We start from the raw sequence: 24273 nt of genomic DNA, 5'->3' as shown, positions 1-24273 counted from the left end.
TTTATTTATCCTTAAAATGGATTCTAAAATCAAATGTGTATCTTTAACACAGTGACTAATTGAATTTATGGTCCAGGTTTTTCTTCCACATTATTTCTATTTTATGACTGTGGTTGAGCTAAATACTGAAAAACAAACTTGTAGCAGCTAATACCCACGGAGTGTATTACATGGCTTTGCAGACCTGATGTAATAGAATTTAGGTATTCAACTAAAATCAGGGTACTATTCTAATTTTTTCTTGAAGTTTATGAATTCTTTCAGTATTGAGTGAGGAATATATACGAGGTTATCCAGTGAGCCTCTCAGATCACCAAAATTCCTCAAAAATAGGAATCTCTTGGGGTGGGGTCCCGCAATTTGTGTTTTAACAAGCCTTTCAGCTCATTCTGAAGTACACAAAAGTTATGAATCACTGCCTTGGTCCATGTCCATCAACAGTTCTCACCTAAATTACTGAAGTTTCTTCCCACTGTCTCCTTGCTTTCCATCCTACCCCACGAATTATCTACATGGTTGCCAGAAAAAAGTTATAAGATAAAAACCTGATGAGTTGTTTCATTCTTCATTCATTCGTCAAATATTTATTGAGAGTCTAGCCCTTCAGGGTACAGCAATGAACATGAAGGATGAAGATTTCTATTCTTACAACACTTACATTCACTGTCTTTTTCCCCCTCCAAACTCTTCAGTGACTTCCTGGTGCTTAGAAAAAAGCCCAAACTCCTTTGTATAGTGGGCACAGCACTCAGTGGTCCAGGCTTTGGTTCTGAGGATTCGGTTCTCATCTTGCATCCTACACTCCAACCACATCATGCCAGTTGGTTTCTTGTTTACATTCTTTTGCAAGCTGACCCATCTTTTCCCTAGGGGAGCCCCCGAACCCTATTCTGCTCCTTTTGGTAACACCTACATCTACTTTAAGATTCAAGAATCATGTGTGACCAACACTCACATAAGAAGAAATAGATTATCTGAATAGGCTTATATCTATTAAAGAAATTGAATCAATAATTAGTAATCTTCCAAAACAGAAGGCACCAGGCTGAGATGGATTCACTGGTGAATTCTACCAGACGTTTAAGGAAGAAATTAGACCAATTCTCTACAATCTCTTTCAGAGGATAGAAGCAGAAGGAACACTTCTGAACTCATTCTAGGAGGTCAGCATTACCTTAATACCAAAACCAGATAAAGACCTTACAAGAAAAGAAAACTACAAGCCGACATCTCTCATGAATGGAGATGCAAAAAATCCTCAACAAAATGTTAGCATATCAAATCCAAAAAAATATAAAAAGAATTATACACCACAAGCAAGTGGTATTTATTCCACACGTGCAAGGTTGGTTCACATTGGAAAATCATTAATTTAATCCATCACATCAACAGATTTTAAAAAATCACAATTGTATCATTATATGCAGAAAAAGCATTTGATGAAATGTAATACCCACTCATAAATCTCCCAGTAAACTAGGAAAAGAGGGACCTTCCTCAACTTGGTAAAGACTATCTACAAAAAACCTACAGCTGATGTCATTCCTAATGGTGAGGAACTCAAAATTTTCCCACTAAAATCAGGTAGAAGGCAAGAATGTACCCTCACACCACTCCTTTTCAACACTGTGCTGGAAGTCCTTGCTAATGCAATAAGGCAAGAATAAGAAATCAAAGGTATACAGACGGGTAAAGAGGACATAAAACTAGAAAAGGCAAAACAACGGAGACGAGACAAAGATCGGTGGTTGCCAGAGGTTGACGGGAGGGGAGAAATGAATAGGCAGAGCATATAGGATTTTTAGGGCAGTGAAAATACTCGGTATGATATTATAATGATGGATATATGTCATTATACTTTCTCCAAACCCACAGAATTTACAACACAAGAGTGAACCTTAAGGTAAAATATAGACTTTGGGTGGTTATGATACATCTATGTAGGTTCATCTTTTGTAAAATATGTACCATTCTGCTGGGTGATGTTGACAATAGCAGAGGCTATGCATGTGTAGGGGCATGGGGTATACAAGAAATCTCTGTATCTTCCTCTCAATTTGTTGTAAACCTAAAACTGCTCTGAAAAATTGTCTTTAAAAAAACAGTCAAGGAAGAAAAAAAGAATCTTGTGTGCTATGAAGCCTCAACTGACCTCTTTCCTAAAAAGGGAAATGACAACTCCCACCTTGGTGCCCACGCTCCACCCTCTGTAATTCTATTTTATAGATATAGATACATAAAAATAAAATCTGCATATCCAAAAGCAAGATTAAAAAGTAAATGATAAACTGGAAAATGTTTTCCAAAAATGTGACAGTCATAAAGTTATTATACTTAATATATAACGAGCTCTTACCAAATGATAGGAATGTCAATAAAAGCCAGTAAGAGAACTGCAAAGGATCTTAAGGGCTATAAGGGAGAAGATGTCCTTAAGCTTGTCACCACCCTCTCTACTGTCATTGCTTCCATTCATGCCACTGACTTGGCCATGCTTACAGGTGTGTGGAGTTACATGGTTTAACTTGACGGAGAGGCAGAGTTTTGCATTGCATTTAAGTTCTAAAGCTTTTTAACAACAGAATCCCTAAAAATGTGTAGATAATCCATGGAATAAATATCAATAGTTGACTTAATATAAATGATGAGAACCCATAAGAGCCAAAACAATCTTGGGAAAAAACAAAGAACATAGTTGAAGGAATCACACTTCCAGCTTCAAAACTAACTACTGAGATACCATCATCAAGACTGTGGTACTGGGGCCAGCCCGGTGGCACAGTGGTTAAGTTCACACGTTCTTCTTCCGCGGCCCAGGGTTCACCAGTTCGGATCCCAGGTGCAGACCTATGCACCACTTGTCAAGCCATGCTGTGGCAGGTGTCCCACACATAAAGTAGAGGAAGATGGACACGGATGCTAGCTCAGGGCCAGTCTTCCTCAGCAAAAAGAGGAGGATTGGCAGTAGATGTTAGCTCAGGGCTAACCTTCCTCAAAAAAAAAAGACTGTGGTATTGGGGGCTAACCTCATGGCCGAGTGGTTACGTTCACACACTCCACTTCGGAAGCCCAGGGTTTCACTGGTTCAGATCCTGGGTGTGGACATGGCACCATTCATCAAGCCATACTGAGGCGGCATCCCACATAGCACAACCAGAAGGACCTGCATCTGGAATATACAACTATGTACTGGGGGGCTTTGGGGAGAAGAAGGAAGAACAAAAAGAAGATTGGCAACAGATGTTAGCTCAGGTGCCAATCTTAAAAAAAAAGACTGTGGTACTGACATAAGGGTAGACATATAGACAATGGAATGGAACTGAAAGTCCAGAATTAAGCTCATACATGTGGGTTTAATTGAGTTTCAATAAAGGTGCTAAGACAGTTCAATGGGGAAAACACTCTTTTCAACAAAACGTGCAGGAACAACTGGAAAAGATGAAGTTGGATGCCTACATCACACCATATCCAAAAATTAACTCAAAATGAATCAAAGACCTAACTATGAGCTAAAACTATAAAACGCAGGGAAAAAAATAGGTGCTAATCTTTGTGACCTTGGATTAAGCAATATTTTCTTATATATGATACTAAAAGCATGATCAACAAAAGAATAAATTAAATTAGACTTCATCAAAATAAAAAAAACTTTTGTGCTTCAAAGGACACTATAAAGAAAGTAAAAAGACAACCCACAGGATGGGAGAAAATATTTGCAAATTGCATATCTGATAAGGGTCTAGTATCCAGCATACATAAAAAACTCTCACAACCAAACAGGAATAAGACAGCTCAATTTAAAAGTAAGCAAAGGATTTGAAGAGACATTTTTTCAAAGATGATATACAAATGGCCGATAATAATGGCCAATAATGAACAGATGCTTGACATCATTAGCATCATGGAAATGCAAATCAAAAGAACAATTTGATACCACTTCCCACTCACTAGGATAATAAAGTCAGAAAAGTTTTGCTGAAGATGTAGAGAAACTGGAATCCTCATACACTACTGATGAGAATATAAAATGGTGCAGCCACTTTGGAAATCATCTGGCATTTCCTCAAAGGTTAAACAGAGAGTTATCATATGACCCAGCAATTCCACTTGTAGGTATCCAAGAGAACTGCACAAAAACTTGTACATCAAAGTTCTAAGCAGCATTACTCATGATAGCCAAAAAGTGGAAACAACTCAAAGGTCCATCAAGTGATGAATGGATTAAACAAAATGTGGTACATCCACACAACAGAATATTATTGATCTATAAGAAGAAATGAAGTACTGATTCATGCTCTAATATGAGTGACCCTTGGAAACATTATGCTCAATGAAAGCAGCCCAACACAAAAGGGTACATATTATATGATTCCATTGATATGAAATGGCCAGAAAAGGCGGATCCATAGAGACAGAAAGTAGATTAGTGGTTTCCAGGGTCTGGTGATGGAGAATGAAAAGTTACTGATAATGGTTTTCATCACTCTTTTTGAGGTGTTGAAATGTTCTGGAAGTAGATAGTAGTGATTATTGCACAATTTGTGACAATACTAAAACCCACTAAACTGTGCAGCTTAAAAAGTACGTTGAATTTTATCTCAATGCAAAATAATTAAACAAGGAAAAACATCAATGATGAATAAATGTAAAGAACAGTCGATGTCACTAGCAATAAAGAAGTGTAAAGCAAAACGAAAGGTTACTTTTTCCATTGCCTTGGTAGATAGGACCAAAAATAAAAATACTCAGTGCTGACAAGAGTGATCTCAAATACTGCTGCAAGAACTGTGAAATGATCTGTCCTTTGTGGAAAATCATTTGGTAATAAGTATCGAGAAGCTTAAGATGCTGATTCTATTTAACTTAGTCATCCCAATTCTAGGAATCTGCATTCCGTACTTGGCAGACCATACAGAAAGAGGACCTTTACCGTTTATTATGAAATTCCCTTTCTCTCTGAGGTAGACAGAAAGGATGTCTCACCCTCACCCTGGGTCCTATTTTGCCGCTATGTAATAGTTCTCCTCATTTCTATTTCCTTACTTCTACAGCTCAATCCCACTTTATCAATCTGATCTGGATGATTAGGACAGTATTCAAAACATCTGTTCAGCTCACCACCTCCGATTCCTACAGTTCAACCAGTTCGGTCACCATCTTACTCTTCCGGATTCCCTTCTTTCATTACGTTATCACAACTCTCTATCACATGTTCTCCCTCAAAAAAAACAAGCCTATTATCTGTTTTGCCTCATAATAATGATGGTATTTTCTGGAACCAGATTGCTTGGGTTTGAATTCCAGCTTTGCCACTTACTAGTTATGTCTCAGCTTCCTCATTACATAGAGTTGTTGAGAATTATATAAATTAACACATTGGAAAACCCTGAATTTGTGTTAGTTACTATTACTGTTATAACCTCATAGAGATATTGTGAAGCTCAATATGATACTGTGCTTGAAACTCTTTTGTAATGTATTATTATCATTTATATTATATATAGTGTATTATAGTGACATATCGTCTTACAGTGTTTTATATTATAGTATTATAGTGATATATATCACTCATCTTCATAGATTACAGAAGAACAAGGACTATTATTTATTTTTTAATGGCCCACATTGCACAAAGTAAATGCTCAAAAATTTGTATTTTAATGAAATGTTACTTTTGTGATTCAGTCACTATTGACTTTTGGTTATGTTTAGAATAACATCTAAACACCATCTCATCAAGACCACTCACAATCTTGCTATAGCATATAGATCCACTCGTGTCTTCCACTCTGTCAGTGGTCTTCAAACTGTCCGCCACAAAGGGCAATCCACTACAGCACAGGAGAAAAATTTTAGCATGTCTATCTACATTTAGTTTTTATCTCATCCTTTGAAAATTTTCATTTCTTTGCATGTATCATTATTAATGTACGCAAAAATACTATGAAAATGCTATAATATGTAAATAAATGCCAAAAGTATATTAGAAGTGCAGGCTCAAAAAATTTTTACTAAGGGGGCGTACTGTCTAAAACATTTGGAGAGCAGCACACTGTCTCACATGGTCTCTCTCCTAGCGCCAAACTGATCTATTCAACTCCTCCTAGAACACAGTTTATATCTCTTTGTCTCCAAATCTGGCTCACAACCAGTCTGTTTGTTTGAAATGACAGTATGGCAGCCACTCCTTTTCAAGCTGCAACTTGCATCCTTCACATCAAGACTTAACCATCACCAAACATAAGCTCTTAAAAAAAGGGTCTATACCTGGTCCATCATTGTATCTATCTCCAAGCCCCCACGACTCCACCACTACCACACAAAAAGGTTTTTGTAATAACTGGCACATAACAGGCTCCAAATACATGTTTGCTGAATGAATAGACGAACTCGGAGTTGGCTATTGGGAGGCAGGAGAGAGTGCTGGTTAACAGCAGAGGCTCAGATCCTGGCTCTGCCACTTACAAACTGGGCAGCCCCAAGCCTCAGATTCATCCTTTGTGAAATGAGGGTAATAAGAGTACCTCTCTCATAGGGGCGTTCTGAGGGGTAAATTAGTTAACACCTAGACCATTACAAGCATTCCATAAATGTTAGTATTATTATGGTGTCCCTGAGATTTAGACACAGTAATGTCTGTAAAGCATCTAGGGCACATAGAGTGAATAAGTGACAAAATCTTCTCTACCAGCCATGTCGATATGAATAATTCTTTGTTTCTTTCTTTCTTATTCTCTCAAATTTACCACCTCATATTTGCAGACAACTTTCTTGAGATTATGATGGCATGTTCACTTGGACTGAAGAGTTCCTGTCATCTTCCAGGTCTTGGGAATCTCCTTAGGAAGAATTGCCATGTTTTGCTTTGTTTTAATGGTATGATTGTTGCTACTGCTGTTCTTGTTGCTACTGTGTGTTTTAACGAGAGAAGATCCTCTATATTTCTAGGAAAAGCATGCTATGAATCTGGTGGATAAAACTCTCCTTCTTCTGAATTGCCAATAGCATCTTTTTTTGCAGAGGTTACTCACAGATAGTTATTTATAAATGTTATAGAACGAATACTTGCTGATTCCCTGCCCAGATAATAAAACTAAATAAAAAACATTATCTTGACCCAAAAAGGCTAATTTACTAGCATCTTTTAACGCAGAACATATCAAAAATTCATGAACTATAAATGGAGCAATTATCTTTTCTTTCTTGTCAATGGGCAAAATCGAAGACCTCTGTGGTACAATGTTCAATAGTATCTTGAATTTCCCATTTCCCTCCAAGAGTTATAACACTGAATACCCCAAAGTGTCACACCACTTCAGTGCAACTACGTGGAAGAGATAGTGGAGTGGAAGGAGGGGACAGATTAGACAATTTCTCGCAACTTATGGACATTTGAAAGAATTTTCCTTTGTCATTTGGGGTTTTAAGGACTGATTATCTGTTAAATCAACACATCCCATTATATTCATACAGCTCTTAAACTATAAAAAAATAATTTTTGTAGTTGACATAATTGTCTAGTTAGAAAAATCCCAAAGAATCAACAGCAACAATAAAAGCTCCTGGAACTAATAAGCAATTATAGCTAGGTTTCAGGATACAAGGTTAATATGCAAAAGTCAATTGCTTTCCCATATACCTGCAATGAACAACTGAAATTTGGAAATTCAAAACACATCATTTACAATGGCACCAAAAATATGAAATACTTAGGTATAGCTCTAACAAAAGTGAGGAAGAAGAGTACAAAACTGACGAAGGAAGCCAAAGAAAGAAAGCAAGAAATGGAAAGATATTCCATGATCATGGATAGGAAGACTCAATATTGTTAAGATTTTCAGTAAGATGTGAGTTCAGATACCTCACCAAAGAAGACATATAGATGGCCATAAGTATATGAAAAGACACTCAACATATGACATTAGGGAATTGCTAATTAAAACAACAATGAGGGGCTGACCCCACGGCCTAGTGGTTAAGTTTGGCGCACTCTGCTTCTACAGCCCAGGTTCACTTCTGGGTCTGGACCTACAACCACTCGTTGGCAGCCATGCCGTGGCAGTGACCCAAATCCAAAATAGAGGAAGACTAGCACAGATGTCAGTTCACGGCTAATCTTCCTAAGCAAAAAGAGGAGATTGGCAACAGATGTTAGGTCAGGGCTTATCTTCCTCCGTGAAAACAAAACAAAGCAAAGAGATTACACAACACACCTGCTAGAATGGCTAAAACTCAAAAAACTGACAACACAAGGATATGAAGCATCAGGAGCTCTCATTCATTGCTGGCGAGAAGGCAAAATGGAGCAGTCACTTTGGAAGACGGTTTGGCAGTTTTGACACAAAGCTAAATCATTACCACATGATCCAGCAGTCACTGTCCTAGGCATTTATCCAAATGACTTGAAAATGTACGTCCACACCAAACCCTGCACACGAATGTTTATAACCGCCAAAAATTGGAAGCAGCCAAGACGCGCCCTTCAATCAATGAATGTAGAAGTGAACACTGGTACATCCATTCATGGAATTTTGTTTAGCAATAAAAAGAAATGAGCTTCAAGCCACAAAAAAGTCATGAAAGAACCTTAAATACACATTGCTAAGTGAAAGAATACAGTCTAAAAAATCTACATACCGCATGACACCAAGTATATGACATTCTAGAAGGGCAAAACTAGAGACCATAAACAGATCAGTGGTTGCCATGGGCTCCGGGGGGGATGGCAGGGAGGAATCAGTAGAGCACGGGGGATTTTTGAGAGCAGTGGCAGTATTCTGTATGATACACTAACGGTGGATACACAACATCATGCATTTGTCAAAACTCATAGAACTGCACAACTGAAAACGTGAACCTTACTGTCAATGATGGACTTCAATTAATACAATGCATCAATATTGGTTCATCAACTGTAACAAATGTACCACACATATAAGAATTCTCTACTTTCTGCTCAACTTTTCTGTAAACCTAAAACTGTTCTAAAGAATAAAATCTATTATAAAAAAATTTGTCCATAGTAAATGAAAAAATTAACTCAGTAAATTATATATATACATACATATAAAAGTAAATACATAATATATACACGTGGAAACACATTCAGACAAAATTAACTAACTATACATCTCTTTTCATGATGATTTTTTAACATTATATTCTGTTATTTTCCCTCTCCTAACGTAATGATTCTACAGGGACTAATTGTCAATGGGAGGTGAGGAAATGCAGACAACTATGCTAAATTACGCTTACAAGAAATTTGGTAGTGAGGGGAACTAGGGATGGTTGCGGGAGTCTAGTAAAGAATTATTTTTAAAGGTAAAATGATGCCAACTATAAAATATATATAGTTCTTAACTCATTAAATTTTATTCTCTAGTTATTTCACTTTCTTTCAAGCAATATAAATGGATCCTTGATATAAACCTGCATACCAACAGTAGATATCAAGTTTTCCCAGTGAGTTAAAATGCGAGGAGAACAGAACAAGCACATACCAATTCATCGATGCTGATCATTAGAACATTCTGATATTCTTTGCCATCTTTACCTTCAATATGACAGTCAGACGATGCTACTGGCAACAGAACAAGGATCAGGGGAGGAATTCCAAAGATATACCTAAAAGAAACTAAATTCAACAGTAAGTAAGAATAAGTTAAATATTATAAGTCATATAATTTGATTGTGGTGTTTCAATTGGCCTGACCACTTATTTCTAATAATTTTAAAAATGTATCTCAATTTTCGGATAGTGTGGGAAGAACCCTAAAATTCAATATTAGGTAACAACCAAAATAGGACAGCACTTCAGAGTTTAGGTTTCTTCCATTTTTTTATTTAGAAATTACTCTGGGAAGGCAGAACAGGTGTGATGACAGCAGAGTTTCTTTGCTTCTGAACAACACGAATACAGTTTATTGAATTTCAACCTATGTTGAACATCCCTACAAGAAAAGGCATCTACAGGTAAATGGGTAAACTACAGGTAAAAAAAGTTACAAATGTTTGGAATTTTATGCTCTGTGGCCTGTGACTGTATATTTCTGTAAAACATGATGGCTGTCCCTGTGTCCAGCTGCTTCCTGAGTCAGCACTGCAGGAGGTTTATCTCTGAGGTACTGCTCTGTCATTGCATTATTCCTTTTTACTGATGGACCTTAAAGGGTTTACCCTTCCCAGAACTGTGACAATGTTGAAACCGATATTCTAAGTGCCCAGAGACCCATATTCTCTTCAAACACAGCTCTGTCTAGCTTCTTGACATGTTAGAAAAATCCAATAAATAAATTCACAGCCTGTTGACTAATGATTTATATCTGTTTTTTATAAGCCTTCCCAATTAGGGGCAATTGTCTAATCAGAGGGGATGAAATTATATATGGTGCCATTTCAGGCAGGAATAATATACTGGAGAGAAAGCCAATGATTCCCAGAGACATTGAACTCTGGTTGTACTGGGACTTATTTCTTCATGAGCCCGCCAGAGTGTCTTGTTTGCATCTTTCTGTAAACTCTTGAGTTATGTTGACAATATATTTCCTGAGAATTTACCAAATGAACTTTAACTGTACTTGTTGAGTACAAGACATTTCACATGTGTGTCTTCTCTGATTAAGATCACAAACAATTAAATTCCTTGGGACCCAAGGAACTAATACTGTGACAACAATCTAACGACTGTTAAATATATCATTAAGTTCCCAATAACATTGTCATCTATTATATCATTATCTGTCATCTAAAACTCAGTAGCACTCCCCAATAAATTATGTGCTATTAGCGACCCATATTTTTACACATAGAGAAAGTAGGCTAGGTAGCAGATACAGGAACAAACGTGAATCCTACATCTCATCTTTATATGTCACTGACACTCGACAAGGTAAGAGGAACAAAATGAGACATAGAATCTATTCATGGTTCCGCCACTAAGTGTCTAAATTTGTGACAAGAAAAATTCACTTAGGAAATCAATAATGTTGATGATGCTAGTTACCTTCAGCTGAGTACCATGTGTTAAGCGGTGCCTTAAACATATTATCTCCAAAGATCAAAAGACTCCTTTAAGTTAACTTTTTGTAAAACACAGATAGTAGGTGCGGGGTCTGAATTCTAACTTGAGCTTCCCGCCTCAGCAGAATTTGACTACAAATGGTCATAATCTTTTGATAACAGGGAATCCCATTAGTCTTCTGAATGGAAACCACTTCCATGTAATATTACACAGCTCTGCCTCTTTCTCTTCTATTTCTATTCTTTCATCCTGAAGATTCTCAAACAATGATCAGTTGCTAATTATTTGCTAGGTCCTAACTTTGTAATCAGATTTGTATAGATTGTATAGAGTCAAACTTTTTATGTTCTCTGTCATCTTACAGGTGTCCGGAGGGTATACTTTGGGAGGAATAGTTGATAAAGGAAAAGTTATATGGCATATACCTTCAAATAAGTTTTAAGGAGAATATAATAAAATAATTAAATACTAGAATGAAAAAGAGACATTTTTACCTTTATACATAAATGCTATTTTAAAGGTCTACCTTTTATGTTTTAATAAAAAGAGGTTGTTTTATTTTCTATCAGCACTAGCTACTGTATCCTCTTCACACCTATTTTCAGTTCTTAATGCTCCCCAAATTCACATCGGCCTATTAATTCATAGAATGGCATTTTATCAATACTTTCAAATGATAGCTTGGTGGAAAATTCAGTCTATTTTGTGCATTACAACTAGTTTCTCAATTCTAAAACATAGTTTGCCTGGTCTGGTAAAGAGTTTCTTTTGTTGCCATTGTTGTTGTTAAATAAGTTAGCCCCAGACAGACGAGGGCAACGCAAAGCACAGAGGGTTTGTAGGATGGAGTCTTGAGGTTTTTGTCTTGGTACGACAATGGGCTGTGTGACTGAGAGACAGAGCATCTTTTAAGCTTTCACTTGCCTGATTTGTAAAATGAAAACTTTCGAGCAAATGATCCCTTAATGTCTCTTCCAACTCTCAAGCACCTTAATTCTGAGAATCTACCTGGCCATCCGAATACAGTAACTGTTTAGATTTGAAATCACCTCCTTAACAGCGCTGCTGACACACCCAGGGCTTTGCACTCACAGCTCATAGGTTCCGGGTCTGTCATTAGTGACTTTCAGCTTGTTCCGTAATTGAAGTCTTTCCTCCACGCCACATAGAAAGTCACATATTAAGACTGCCAAGTCTGAGTGTGCTTTTGACATTGTCACAATAAGAAAAAGATTCTGCTTTTATTTTGTGCTGTTTCAGATTATACATAGACACCCACACCTTCCCCCCACTATGAACTTTTCATTAGGTTACATAAAAGACAAACCATAAAGAATAATGTAAGGCAAGCCTGGGCTTCTGGAATTTTCTTTAGATCTCCTGAAGGGATTGAAACTGGAGAATTGTTTTCAGTAGGGAATTTGGTTAAATCAGAATGATGGTTGTCTAAAAATTCTTGTTGGTTTTTAATTTCAGCCAAATAATACATTCAATCCTCAGCTACTTAAGTTATGGGGTCAAAGTGAACACAAACAAATTAGTTTCTATAGTCCATCAAATCCTATCTCTCATCAATCTTTAAGATCAATAGGTGTTTACTGACTGTCCATTATAAATAGTACATAGACCTGTTTTCATTGGGAATTTTAAAAAATGGTCAAAAGACATTCAAGATGGAATGGATGACATTATCTGAACATATAAGACTTGACTTTAATATGAACAATTGGCACAAGCAAATGAGTGAATAAAGAAAGAATAAACAATAGAAAGCAACCATGTGTTGTATGGAAATCAGCTTTTTAAGGTTACAAAAATGAATTTGATCGTGCTCACATAAATCATGCCACAACCATATGAAGACTGGAGTATAAGTTCTATCCACAAATCCCATGATAAACACTTACAGACATTCCTGAAGCCATCCAATAGTATTCACACAATATTTCACTTAATCCCACAACCATTTCATGAGGTGAGTACTACTAATTACTAACATTTCTGCAGATGGAGAATCTGAGACCCAAAGAAAATTTTTCCCCATGTATAACGTAAGAGACGAGATTCAAACCCAGGTTTGTCAGATTGAACAGTCTAGAAACTCAGCATTTACATACTAAGCTACACTGCTTCTACAAAAATAACTGTGAGTGTGTGCGTGTGCGTGTGTGTAGCAAGGGACATGTATAGAACCCCATCTTCCTCCACGTGAACCTCACGAAGGTATTTCCTGGCCAAGCTCTGAAACACTGCATCAAACACTATTATTTCAGGAAAAACTACACTCATTATTTGCTCTCATTACGCTAGGTTATGTGTCAGGGGTGAGACCAGAAACAATTTCACATGCATGAGTGTGAACACGACATGTAAGTTAGTCCTACAAAATAAACTTTTCCATTTTTGTTGAAGACATTTAACCATTGATGTGGATGTGTAATTCTCCTTTATACTTGTTCAGGTTTTCTAACCTTCCTCAGTTCTCTGTTTTTATTACTATTCCATTTTCGGCCCTCAAATATGATTAAATTATCTAAACTAGATAGCACAGTTGAGGACACATAGTAGGTCCTCAATTACTCCAACTCCCAAAAGAAGTAGCAAAGAAAAAGGGTAAGGAGGAACCCTATCCACAGGCTCCTCCACTTTACCCCTCCACTTTCGATGAGACGGGGCACAAGGATTAGAACCCGGAGCGATCCAGAAAGCAGGAGATTTGCATGAGATCCACGGCATTGTAAGGAAAACAGGGCTATAGTCAATTTCTAATTCTAGATTAAACTTCTGGAGGATACTCTTTACAAATCTTCTTCCATAATTGTCTTGGATACTCTAACTGCCATCCCTCCCACCCCTTTATTTTGTTACTGATCCGGTAGGTCTCGGCTATGTCAATTCTTGACTCTGTAATACCTATGACGGGAAAGGCCTCCTTCCATCTAACGGTGTCGCCAGGAAAGCGCGCAGCCCAGGCGGCAAAGCGAGGAACTATCTTCTCTCCATCGCCGCACCCTCCCCCACCCGTCTTCTTTTGCTTGAGGAAGTATTTACTGTAAGATATTCCAATTTGCCTCAGCAGAGCCTCTCCCCACACACGTCTTTTCCCCCTTATATTTTCCCGTAAACGTTTTGGCGCTTCACGTTGGCCATATGGCTGCCAACGGAACCCGGCTCGTCTTTACTCTGCCCTTGTCCATTTTAAGTCCGGATTCTGCACAAATAAAATATAGAAGATCTCAGCAAGGGTCTAGAATTTACAGTTACGCCTATCTAATCCTGCCTCCGCCAAAGACCCCCATAGAGGAAAAAACAAAAACCCCAAACTGTCCTTCTTCAGTGCCAGCCCGAGCGCTCGGGTTCCCAGCAAAAGACACACAGTACAGCCCCAGTCGGAAACTCCCAGTCTCACTGAGGGGGGAACACGGGGTTTTCCAGAGACCGGTCCCCTTTGGGTTTAAAAGAGCGTCCCGTGGGAGCCTCGCTTTCACTTCTCTAGGGAGTTCGGAGCTGCAAGAGCCCAGGCACTGGCCGATCGCGGGGCGCCTGGGTGTGATCTGGCGCGACAAAGATCAAGGGGACAGTGGGGTTTGCGTCGGGTGGACGCAAGGCAGCGCTGGCCAGGGAAGACTGACAGCCACCGGCTAACCCCGGGACCCGGCTGCCGGCCGCCGCGGCTGAGCCGCACGGGGGCTGCAGCGCTCGGTCTCCGGACCGAAAGCAGGCGTCGGGCACTGCGTCTCTCAGGCTGGCAGGCGCAGCAGTCCCAGGTGCAGGTGGCTGTGGGCCAGGGCACTCAGGCGCGGCTGCCGCTGCCCGTGGGAGAGCCAGTGCTCTCGGCTGGTCCAAAGTGCAAGGCCGGGCAGTTCCCGGACGCGCCTGGACACGGGGCCCCGCAGCGCGTCCCAGAGCCCCCGGCGTGCCGGGCGCGCGAACTTCTGCGGCCGGGAGAGGAGCGCTTACCATGGAACATGATCTGCGGGAGGCGGGCGTGGTCATGGTGATCGCAACTGCTGCAGGAGCGAGCTCTCACCGCCCATACTCACTCCCAGGACCCTGGTCTTCCGCGGAGGTGCCGGGAGTCGGTGCCGGCGAGGGCCGTCTCTGCCGCTGGCTCCTCTCACCCACGCCGCGCCTGCTGTTTCATCCATCCCAAGGGGGGCGGCACACACCACGGCCCGGGTCGGCGCTTTGCCTTTCCCATAACTTCCGTAGGATCAGCCGGCGGTGTACTTTCAGTTTCTCCTTTGCGCTTGGTCCGCAGGTTCGATCTTTGAGTTCCTCACTGGGGCGCCTTCACGGCCCCCCCTCTCCTGGGCACCTGCGTCCTCCCCTGGCGCTTCCTGTGCACCTGGACCAGGACCAGAGGAGGGCGCGAACTTCCAAGGCACAGCGGGAGGCACCAGCTAGCCGTCTGAGTCAGAGCGATTCGAGGCGAAAGACTTCCCGATGACCTCTAGCCGCCTTGGCAAAGCCAGGCGACTGGGATCTAAAAGCATCGCTTGCTAATGTATCCACGAAAGCCGCAAATGTGTAGGGCGAAAGCTGGGCTATGGCAAGCGGACGCCACGGAGGAGGCGTCTCAGCTCTCGCCGCGGATGTGGTGGACGATGCCAAGTCGTCTTGTAAAAAAAAAAAAAAGGAAGTAAAGAATGAATAAGAGGGTCACGCCCTCAGCTCCTCCAACATCTCTATCAGTCTCTTTCCACTCTGTTTTTTGTACATGTACCTGCCCAGGTGAGACCGCAAAGCAAAATAATCCCGTGGGCCCACCTAATCTGGTAAGTGGTATCTTTGGACTTGAGACTCAAAACCCAAATTAGGTGGAGGAAATGGAGACTATAATCGGTAATAACTGTGACTCCCACGTGCCCATTTATCTGAGTTGGCTACGGAATCAAACTATCCATTTTGACTGTATGTTCCTGAGGAGCTAATTTTTTCTAGGGCTGAATTATTTAGTTGTTTCCTGTTTTAGTCTGATTTCTGATAGTTTGCAGAAACCCTGCTTAAATGTAGAATAGTAACCGTGGTAATAAAAACTGCTGTCATGTATCTAGCACCTGCTCTGTACGAGTATTGTGCTAAGCGTTTTACACATGGCGTCTTATGCAAATATTTCTATGAGGTAGATAATTTTCTTATGTGCACTTCACAGATCTGGGAACTGAGACTTCCTGAAGTCGATTGCTAGAGTTCACTTAGCTAGTTATTAACAGCTTTAATTCCAACCCGCTGCGTTCTGGCTCTAGAGTCGTGCCTGGAACCCCTGTGTTAGAAGTTCTTGTGAGTCACTAGAAATTGATGCCAGGAAGGAGACAGGGTCGTGTTCATGTGGATGTGTCTTTGCCCCAGTGTGGGACCTCAGGAAAGGTTTCTGGAGTTTGTGAGTTGTGAACTGAGACCCAGGCAGGAATTAACCTGTGCATGTGAGCATTCCAGATTCTGCTAGAGTGTGAACAGAGGAAAGAGGAAATGATGGAAGGGAGAAAGAGAAAGAGAGTAATGAGGAAATAGAGAGTGAGACAGAGTTGCTCAAGCCTGGAATTTGGATCTCTGATTCCTCTTTTGGTCTCAATTCCCACATCCAATCCACAGGGACGTCCTGTCAGCTCTACCTCTAAAAGAAATTCCGAATCTAATCTGTCCACTCTGGAATCGCCTCTGGGCAAATCCTTAAAACCCCGCCCTCTTGGAGATCTCGCAGCTTCCCTCTTGCCCATAACTGTTTCGCTTTCCTCATAGCAGCAGGATATCTGATTTATACTTGCCACCCCTGGGACCACCCTCTGCCACTTCCCACTGCGTGCAGGTCTTCAAGGTCCTGCTGCCCTCTCTGACCCCCTCTGGTACCCACCTCATTAAGTTCCAGCCACACTGGCCTCTTTCTTCTCTGCGCCCAGCCAAGCTTACTTCGGCTTAGAGCAGTATCTAGCACAGAGGCATTCCGAAAGTATGGCTGAGTGACAGAATGAGAGAGAACAGTTGAGTGAGAATACATGAATGAGATCGTGTGTGAAAGAAAAAGTATGTGAAGGCAGACGGAAGAAGAGAGGGAGGGAAGCAAAGAGAATAGGGGAAAAGCCAAGCATTTCCATTTGACAAACCTAGAGTGGGAGGTGGGGAGTGGAGAGACAGGAGGCTGGGGTGACTTTGAAAATGAATTCTGTGACTAAACACACCTAGCTTGGTTATTTATTTATTTAAAATTCTTGACAGCAGCACAGAGGTCATTGCATATAGCCTGCATTTTTTTTTTTTTTAACTTTTCAGGGACAGATAAAAGAGCGTCCACCAATAACTTGCTCAGGAGGAACTCTGTCTTTCTTTTTCATGCAATCACCATAAACCTGGCAGGATAAGGGCTTATGCATAAGTGAACTTTTGGAAAGCATGAGGGGAAATTATTTGGAGCCCCAGGAGAGGATTGTAAGTTCCTGACTGCAAGTGTGGGGAATCGCTCTGAAGAAATTGTTCAGAAAGCGTTGGGAATTTTCATTGTCGTGTGAAAATGGGCACATTCTAACTACATCAAGTTATTATTTTTCTGTCTGTGAGAGAATTAATATCATTTGGAAGAAGTTCCAAAATGAAGTTTTAAACTAGTAGTTGATATTTTGATAAACTGAACATTGTTTTTCATAAGACAGATGGGCAAGGATAAAATATTTTATGAATTTTCATATGCTAATGTTTTATGCTTAGAGAAATGGAGTAGTTACTATTATGTCACTTGTAGACTCAATAAATTGTGCAGAAAAGTCAATGTGGGGACAAAATAGTATATAAAGTTTATGAATTATCACCAATAAATATTAAGAAGGAAAATATTAGAATGAATAATGCAATGTAACAGAAAAAACTGAAAAAACGATGTGAATGTCAATTTAAAGGGAGAATTGTTAAAGGTTAACCAATGTCTTTTTTAATATTCTACAATCTTCAATCAAAATAGTCAGTTATTGGTAACTTGAAAATATTTTCTTGATTAATTATCTGAACTATTTTTACCCAATTTAATATAACTATTTTTGAGATCTGAATGCTAGCTACCATTCCGTCTGTGGACATTTTCTGAAGGTCCTATGACTTCATTTTCCAGGGATAATATTCAACATATTTCAAACACGGATGCACAGACACACACACACAAAGCTGACTCCTTTATGGGCATGTGTTGTATGTAGTGGTACAAGGGCCCATGCTTAGAAGGGTTCTGTTCCTGGTTTAATACTCTGCTGTCACTGTCTCGAAATTTTTAATTATCTTTGGACAAGAGAACTCTCATTTTCGCTCGGCTCTGGGCCCTGCGAATTCTGTAACTGGTCACAGACACTAGCATATATTACGCTACATGTTGTGGATAACAATTCATTTCTTCAAGGTGGTTTTCAGTCTGGTGGGAAAAACAAGTGTTAAATGTCTAATCTCAAGGATAAAGAATGTTGTGAAAAGGAAAAGATGAGATGCATTTCAAACTGGGGGTTTAAGGCAATCTAGACCCATTTTAAAAATTAGTGAAACTAAGGTCCAAAGAAGGTTTATTTACCTGTCCAATGGAAAAATAGCTATCAGTGGATAATCTATAATTCTAAATCAGATCTGCTTGATTTTCAAGCCTGAGCTGAAGGATGAATTTTAAATTTTATCAAATGGCTACTAAGCATCTATTTACACAATCATGTTTTTTCTTGTTAGATTCCTGAATAAGCCACAAATTTACCATAATGCTAAATTCAAGTTGCTAATATTTATTTAGAAATTTGCAATTATATTCATAATTAGTATATGTTTGTTCCTCATATTATATTCAACTGAGTGTGGGCTATTTTTGTTAAACTTTGTTACCTTCATAAAGGGATTTGGGAATTCTGTTGTTTTCTAGAAACTGTAACTGTTTAAGCATTATATAAAGTATTTGTTTGTGGAGGATTGACTAGAGTTCAACAATAAAACATACTTAAATTCATGCGATGAAGCCCAGGGATAGGATGAGACTGCCAGTCTCGAGCATTGCGAGAGTGAAAATAAAAAGGTTTCTTCTGAAGGCTGAATCAAAATGGCCACGCCAAAATATCAGGAACCTTGCGGGACATGCGTGTAGCACGCTAACAAAGATTGCGTGAGCCATGGGAATGAATGAAATCACCCAACCTGTATCTTAGAAGAGAGGAGAGAGAAAGAGAGCTAATGCCAGGAGGAACTTTGAGACACGCACACTAAGGGTAGATAGAGAAGTGGGTGCCCACTGACAAAGTGAGGGCAGCAGGGTAGGAGAGTCAGAAGTCAGTGGACCAGAAAGCAAAGGAAGACAACTTCAAAATAAATTAAGTAGTCAGTATTTCCAAATGTCACATAGACGTTGAACAAGATGAAGATTGAAAAATGTGTCCACTGAACTTGGCAGAGCAGAGATTATCTGTGGTCCTCATGACAGCAGTTTGAGAACAGCAGTGTAGACTGGAGTAATATTCTAATTTGTGCGGGGTAAGGGAAGATGCAGAGAAAGTGAAAGGAGCTAACTCGTTGAAGATGTCCGGTGAAGATGAAAGGAATCAGGTAGTGGTTTGAAAGGCATGTAAAGCATAATGGAAGCTTCCATTTTCATGTATGAGAGGTGCTAGAGTATATTTATATATTAATTGATAAAATTGGGTTCTCCTGAAGAAATAGGAAAGGATGGAACCAAGAAATCCAAGATCTCAGATTTATTTTTTTCTTATGCTTCCTTCATTTCTCTCTCCTCTTCCATTTCAGTCGTTAAATTCTATAATTCTAAACAATCAGAATCCACTATAAATCTGGTGCCTAATTTTATGTTCCATATTGAAATGTTTCCCATGACACTCACTTGTCTGCTTTTGGACTGAGTATTGGCTAGTCTAAGAGAAAAATATTTCCCAAATGGTCTTTTGGAGGGAGCAGCTGTAGCTTATGTAGTTTGCATTATTTAATCCTTTTGTACACTAATGGATGTGTTCTTGGGGATCAGAGTTTTCTTTTATATACTATGTTTTGGAGGGACTATGCTTTTAACCACTGCCTTTATAGAGGAATAATTAGACAATTTTCTTTATACAAATTCTTTGAAGAAAATGGAAAAGTATTTTCCTTTATTGCCTCAAAATCTCTGAACAGATTCCCCTAATATCCTCCAGTTACTGTGTGAAGATGTTGAGTTGTTCTTATGAGCTCTTGAACAAGAGCAGCAATGTCTTGTTCAGCCTGGAATTCTCTAAAGTCAACAGAATTCCTTTCAAGTTACAGATTCCACCAAAGAGTGACTTGTGGAAAAGGGAGATGTCAGGCTGGAGGGGTCTTGACTTGCTTTTCTCACAGAGAATCGGTTCTCCCGGCAAAGCTCTGTTAACATCCAGGAATGTTATAATACCAACTACTGATTGCCATTGATATGTCTCAGGTTCTGGTAAGCCTGTCAAAATTCTTGTATTTAATATAGATTTAGACTTCTTTTCCTAATATGGAGGGCCGTGTGTCCCATTCAAATCAGTTTATTGTTAAATTAGAAAATTAGTCCAATCTGCCTCTCCTTGAGGCAGCCTAGGTTTGTTCTAGCACATTTGTCATTGCCCTTGGACTGTGATTGACCTCTCAGAACATCCATTAGCTCATATATGACATGGAATGATTAAGTGTATTGCAACAGTAATGAAGTCAATAAACAATAATCTAAAAAGATCTTGTACTTTCCTGAGTTCCCAGGGTATCAGTCATTGCTCTGTGCCAATAGTGTGTCAATTAACTGGATCCTAAAAGCCTGGAACTACCATTAATGTGCTCACCTAAAATTAATACATTACTGTCAGCGACATACACTCACTGAGAAGAGCATGAAAATGGAAGTTTTTAAGAAATCTAAACACTGAACTATTGAGTTTGGTGTATCAGACAATGATTTTTCAAACAATGGAGCAGTGTCATGTGTCTTGAGTAACATGCCCTGTGAGGTCGTGGCTATATGCTTTGATTTCCTTGTTTCTTTTCCGATATTAGCAATTCTCCCTGACATTTAACTAACAAGTTTTCTAATCATGTCTTTCTCTTAAAATTTTTTTTTTTGATCAACAATTTTTTCCTGGTCTGTCCTAGGTGAGACACTGTTTTTACCAGTGAAATATAACATTTTCTATTTTTTATTTCCTTCCTTTCAAAATGATAGTCTGTGTCATTTTTATTCTCTGAGACCTCTAAACTGTTATCCAGATCAGAAAAGTGAGACTCTTTTGATTCTAATTCCAAACTAACCCATATTATAACTTTTTTTATACTAAAGTAGACTTTATGAAATTCAGCCTGTCTGCCAAATACAAATATGTCCCTATATATTAAGCTATTTGAATTTATCCTTTAAGCTTTTTGGTGTATATTTTCACTTTATCTACATGCGCTGAGTGGCCTACAGTGAAACCTAGTCAAAAAGTAAGACCAAAATGAATGTTGTATGTACTGGTGCATCGATCATTTGAAAAGGATCCTCTGAGACTAGAAGAATGCAGGCATTCCTCGATAAGAGCACGATTTAAATCAGTGATTTTAAGGTAAAATCCCCAACAATCAAAACAAAACTGAGGACTTTCAAGAGTTACAAGGATCACTATCAATAGGCAAGAAAGATTAGAGGCCCAAAGAAATCTCAGGAGGCTGAATCTAGAAAAGTGCTAGAAATGGCGTGGATCAAATTCATACTTTTGCTCTTGTTGTCATTATAGTTGCTTTGTGTTAATCTTGATTGAGATTAATATTTTCTTTATGACCTTAGTTTTATCTGTCTTTTTTGTCACCTTAATAAATATTTGCTTTGTTGACAAATTTGACTTCATGCAATTCCTTCTTTTCTTCCTCCTGCTAAATCTTTATTGAATATTAAACTGTAAAAGGAAATAATTAAACCTCATGGCAAACATGTTCTTGCAAGTAGCCCTCTTTGGTAGTTCCCGTTTGATACTTTTCCTGCTGTGTAAGCACAGCTAACTGGATATACCTTATCAGTAAACGGAATTAATTGTACCTTTGCTTTTCCATGACAGTAAGTACCAGCTCTAACAACGTGGTACTGAAATGTGTTGTTACCACGGCAATGAATTTCTTCCACTGAAAAAGCACCAACAAAATTGTGTGTGGCTGTTTTTCTGGCAGTGCATTTGATGTTACTAGAAATGAAGGTCAAATAGCAAGGAAGATACAAAGGAACTCTCATAAGGATGGCTTCTGCCATTCTGGATTCATTAATCATGCTTATCTTTCTTCCCGGGAATAGTCAAGTTCAGCACGTGAACATGCTCTAATCTTTCCCAACCCTAAATAAGCCTTCTTTTAATTCAGCACATAGTCGTGAAGTAATACCGTGTGCTATATATACACTGCTCTAGGTGCTTGGATCTATCAGTGTACAAAACAAACCAAAATCATTTCTGCTAGATTGCATTTACATTCTAGTGGAGGAGATAGACAATAAACAATAAAAGTAAAAAATTACGTAAAATGTTTGAAATTTACCAAAGTCTATGAAAAAAAATAGGATCAGGGCAGGGGGATTTGTGTATGTGGAGGGAAGGGAAAGAGTGGTGTGACTTTAAATAAGCTTCAGTGGGAAGGTGACATTTGAACAAAGACTATAAAGAACACATTAGGAAAAATTCTCTTTTCATGGTGATATTTCCATTCATTCGTCTGTTTATTTGTTCATTTATTCATCCATCTATTAAATGGGGAGATGATTGGGTGTGTCACATGGATGTCTGTAAGAAGCATCTTCTGGAAAGAGGAAAGCCAGCGTCAAAGCTTCATGGCAGAGAAGCCTGGAGGCTGAGCTGTCTGCTTCTAATTCCTCTCCTTCCTCTTCTCTTTCTCTTGTACTTGACTCATTCTGAGTAGTTCCCACTCCCATTCATTTTTCATTCCACTGTATCCTGGCTTCTGCCTATCGCATCCAGTGAACTAGTTGGCTAGTTGTCGTTGCTGATGTTACTTGTTAAATTTCCTTTTTAAAGTCATAAAAACAGAACATGTAGAACACAAACATTTAATAAGTGGATACAAGCAAAATTTAAAAAATGAAAACTGTATCTAACCATTGCGCTTGTGATGACCATGCTGCTAATATATATTTTTAACCAAAATGAAATCATGCTATACGTATTTTTCTGCAGCATGCTTTGTTTTCATTTATCTCTACCTCTATCTTTCGATAAATTGTCTTCTAATACCCAGATACTCAAATTTCCAAAATTGACCACAAAACAATTCCTATCTTGAGAAGTTCAATGTCCTCAAACCTCATATAATCGGGATAGAACAACACTGTAAAGGTGAGACGAGACTTTCTTTTTAAAAATGGTCTCAGCAGTATTTAATGTCAACCAAATATAGATATGTATTTGTGTGTGTTCTATAACTGAGAAATAGATATATGGAAATAACCAAATGAAGGGGAAAAGAATTGAGGTAAATATAAAATAACTTCTTATATCACACATTTCTTATCTAAACATTTCTATTTACATATACTATTAAACTGAAAAATTATAATTTTAGTTGTAAGATTTGCTTTAGCTGTTTTATCCTCCTCCTATTCCTTCCCACAAACGAACAAGCCAGTTGAAATTGAGGAGGCCGGCTCTGGAAATTATTCCAGAATCACTTGTTTTTATTTGTAATGTTTGTTTTATGAGAATTATTTGTTTTTAGTAATATTTATGATGACTATTACTGATTTCTAGGCCACATGGTGAATAGCATTTTAAAAGTATATGTCTTGACAGATGAAAAGTGATGTTGCATAAATTGAGTCCATAAAATAAGTTTTATAAACCAATGTAGGTGTTTGTTGTGCTGTTGGTTTTGAAGTTTATTTGTATCTGGGAATGGTGAATTAAAAACAAATATTCTATCTGAATTGGATGGCAATCAGTTGTTAACCTTCACATTACATTCGTTGATGAAAAGATAATTAATTTTTTAAGAATTCCATAATTCTTTTTGAATCTGAATTGCTTTTTCACTGTTTTTGACAATCAAACCCACAATCAAAACACAAAAATTTAAAAAATAAATGGTTCTGCAACCTACTTTCTGAGGGGTTTCCAAAATACACTTTGAATAAGGGTAGGTAAAATAGGTGTATAAATTCATAAAGTAGCCACTTTGAAGTGAAAAAACCATCAAGAAGTAAAATTTTCAGAGTGTTAAAATATTCAGAATACTAGTATTAGTAATTAAAATATATAATATCA

At 38.7% G+C, this 24273-nt stretch overlaps 1 protein-coding gene across 4 annotated transcripts in view; it reads right to left on the bottom strand.

Moving 5' to 3' along the window:
* The window catches only part of IL7 (interleukin 7), a 48800-nt gene extending 33155 nt beyond the window's left edge, over positions 1-15645 (bottom strand). For 2 of the 4 annotated variants that reach the window (XM_008514569.2, XM_070630402.1), the window contains exons 1-2: positions 14984-15645; positions 9504-9637 (exon numbers count right to left, since the gene is read on the bottom strand). In XM_008514569.2, the coding sequence (XP_008512791.2) occupies positions 9504-9637; positions 14984-14993 (144 nt within the window). In that variant the 5' untranslated portion in view covers positions 14994-15645. The remainder of the gene's footprint in view (positions 1-9503; positions 9638-14983) is intronic. The other 2 variants (XM_008514568.2, XM_070630401.1) reach the window with 1 other exon arrangement.
* Positions 15646-24273: the final 8628 nt, after the last annotated feature.

Source organism: Equus przewalskii, chromosome 8 (genome assembly GCF_037783145.1).
Source record: "Equus przewalskii isolate Varuska chromosome 8, EquPr2, whole genome shotgun sequence".
Classification (NCBI taxonomy): domain Eukaryota; kingdom Metazoa; phylum Chordata; class Mammalia; order Perissodactyla; family Equidae; genus Equus; species Equus przewalskii.
This window is presented reverse-complemented; position numbering and strand designations above follow the sequence as displayed.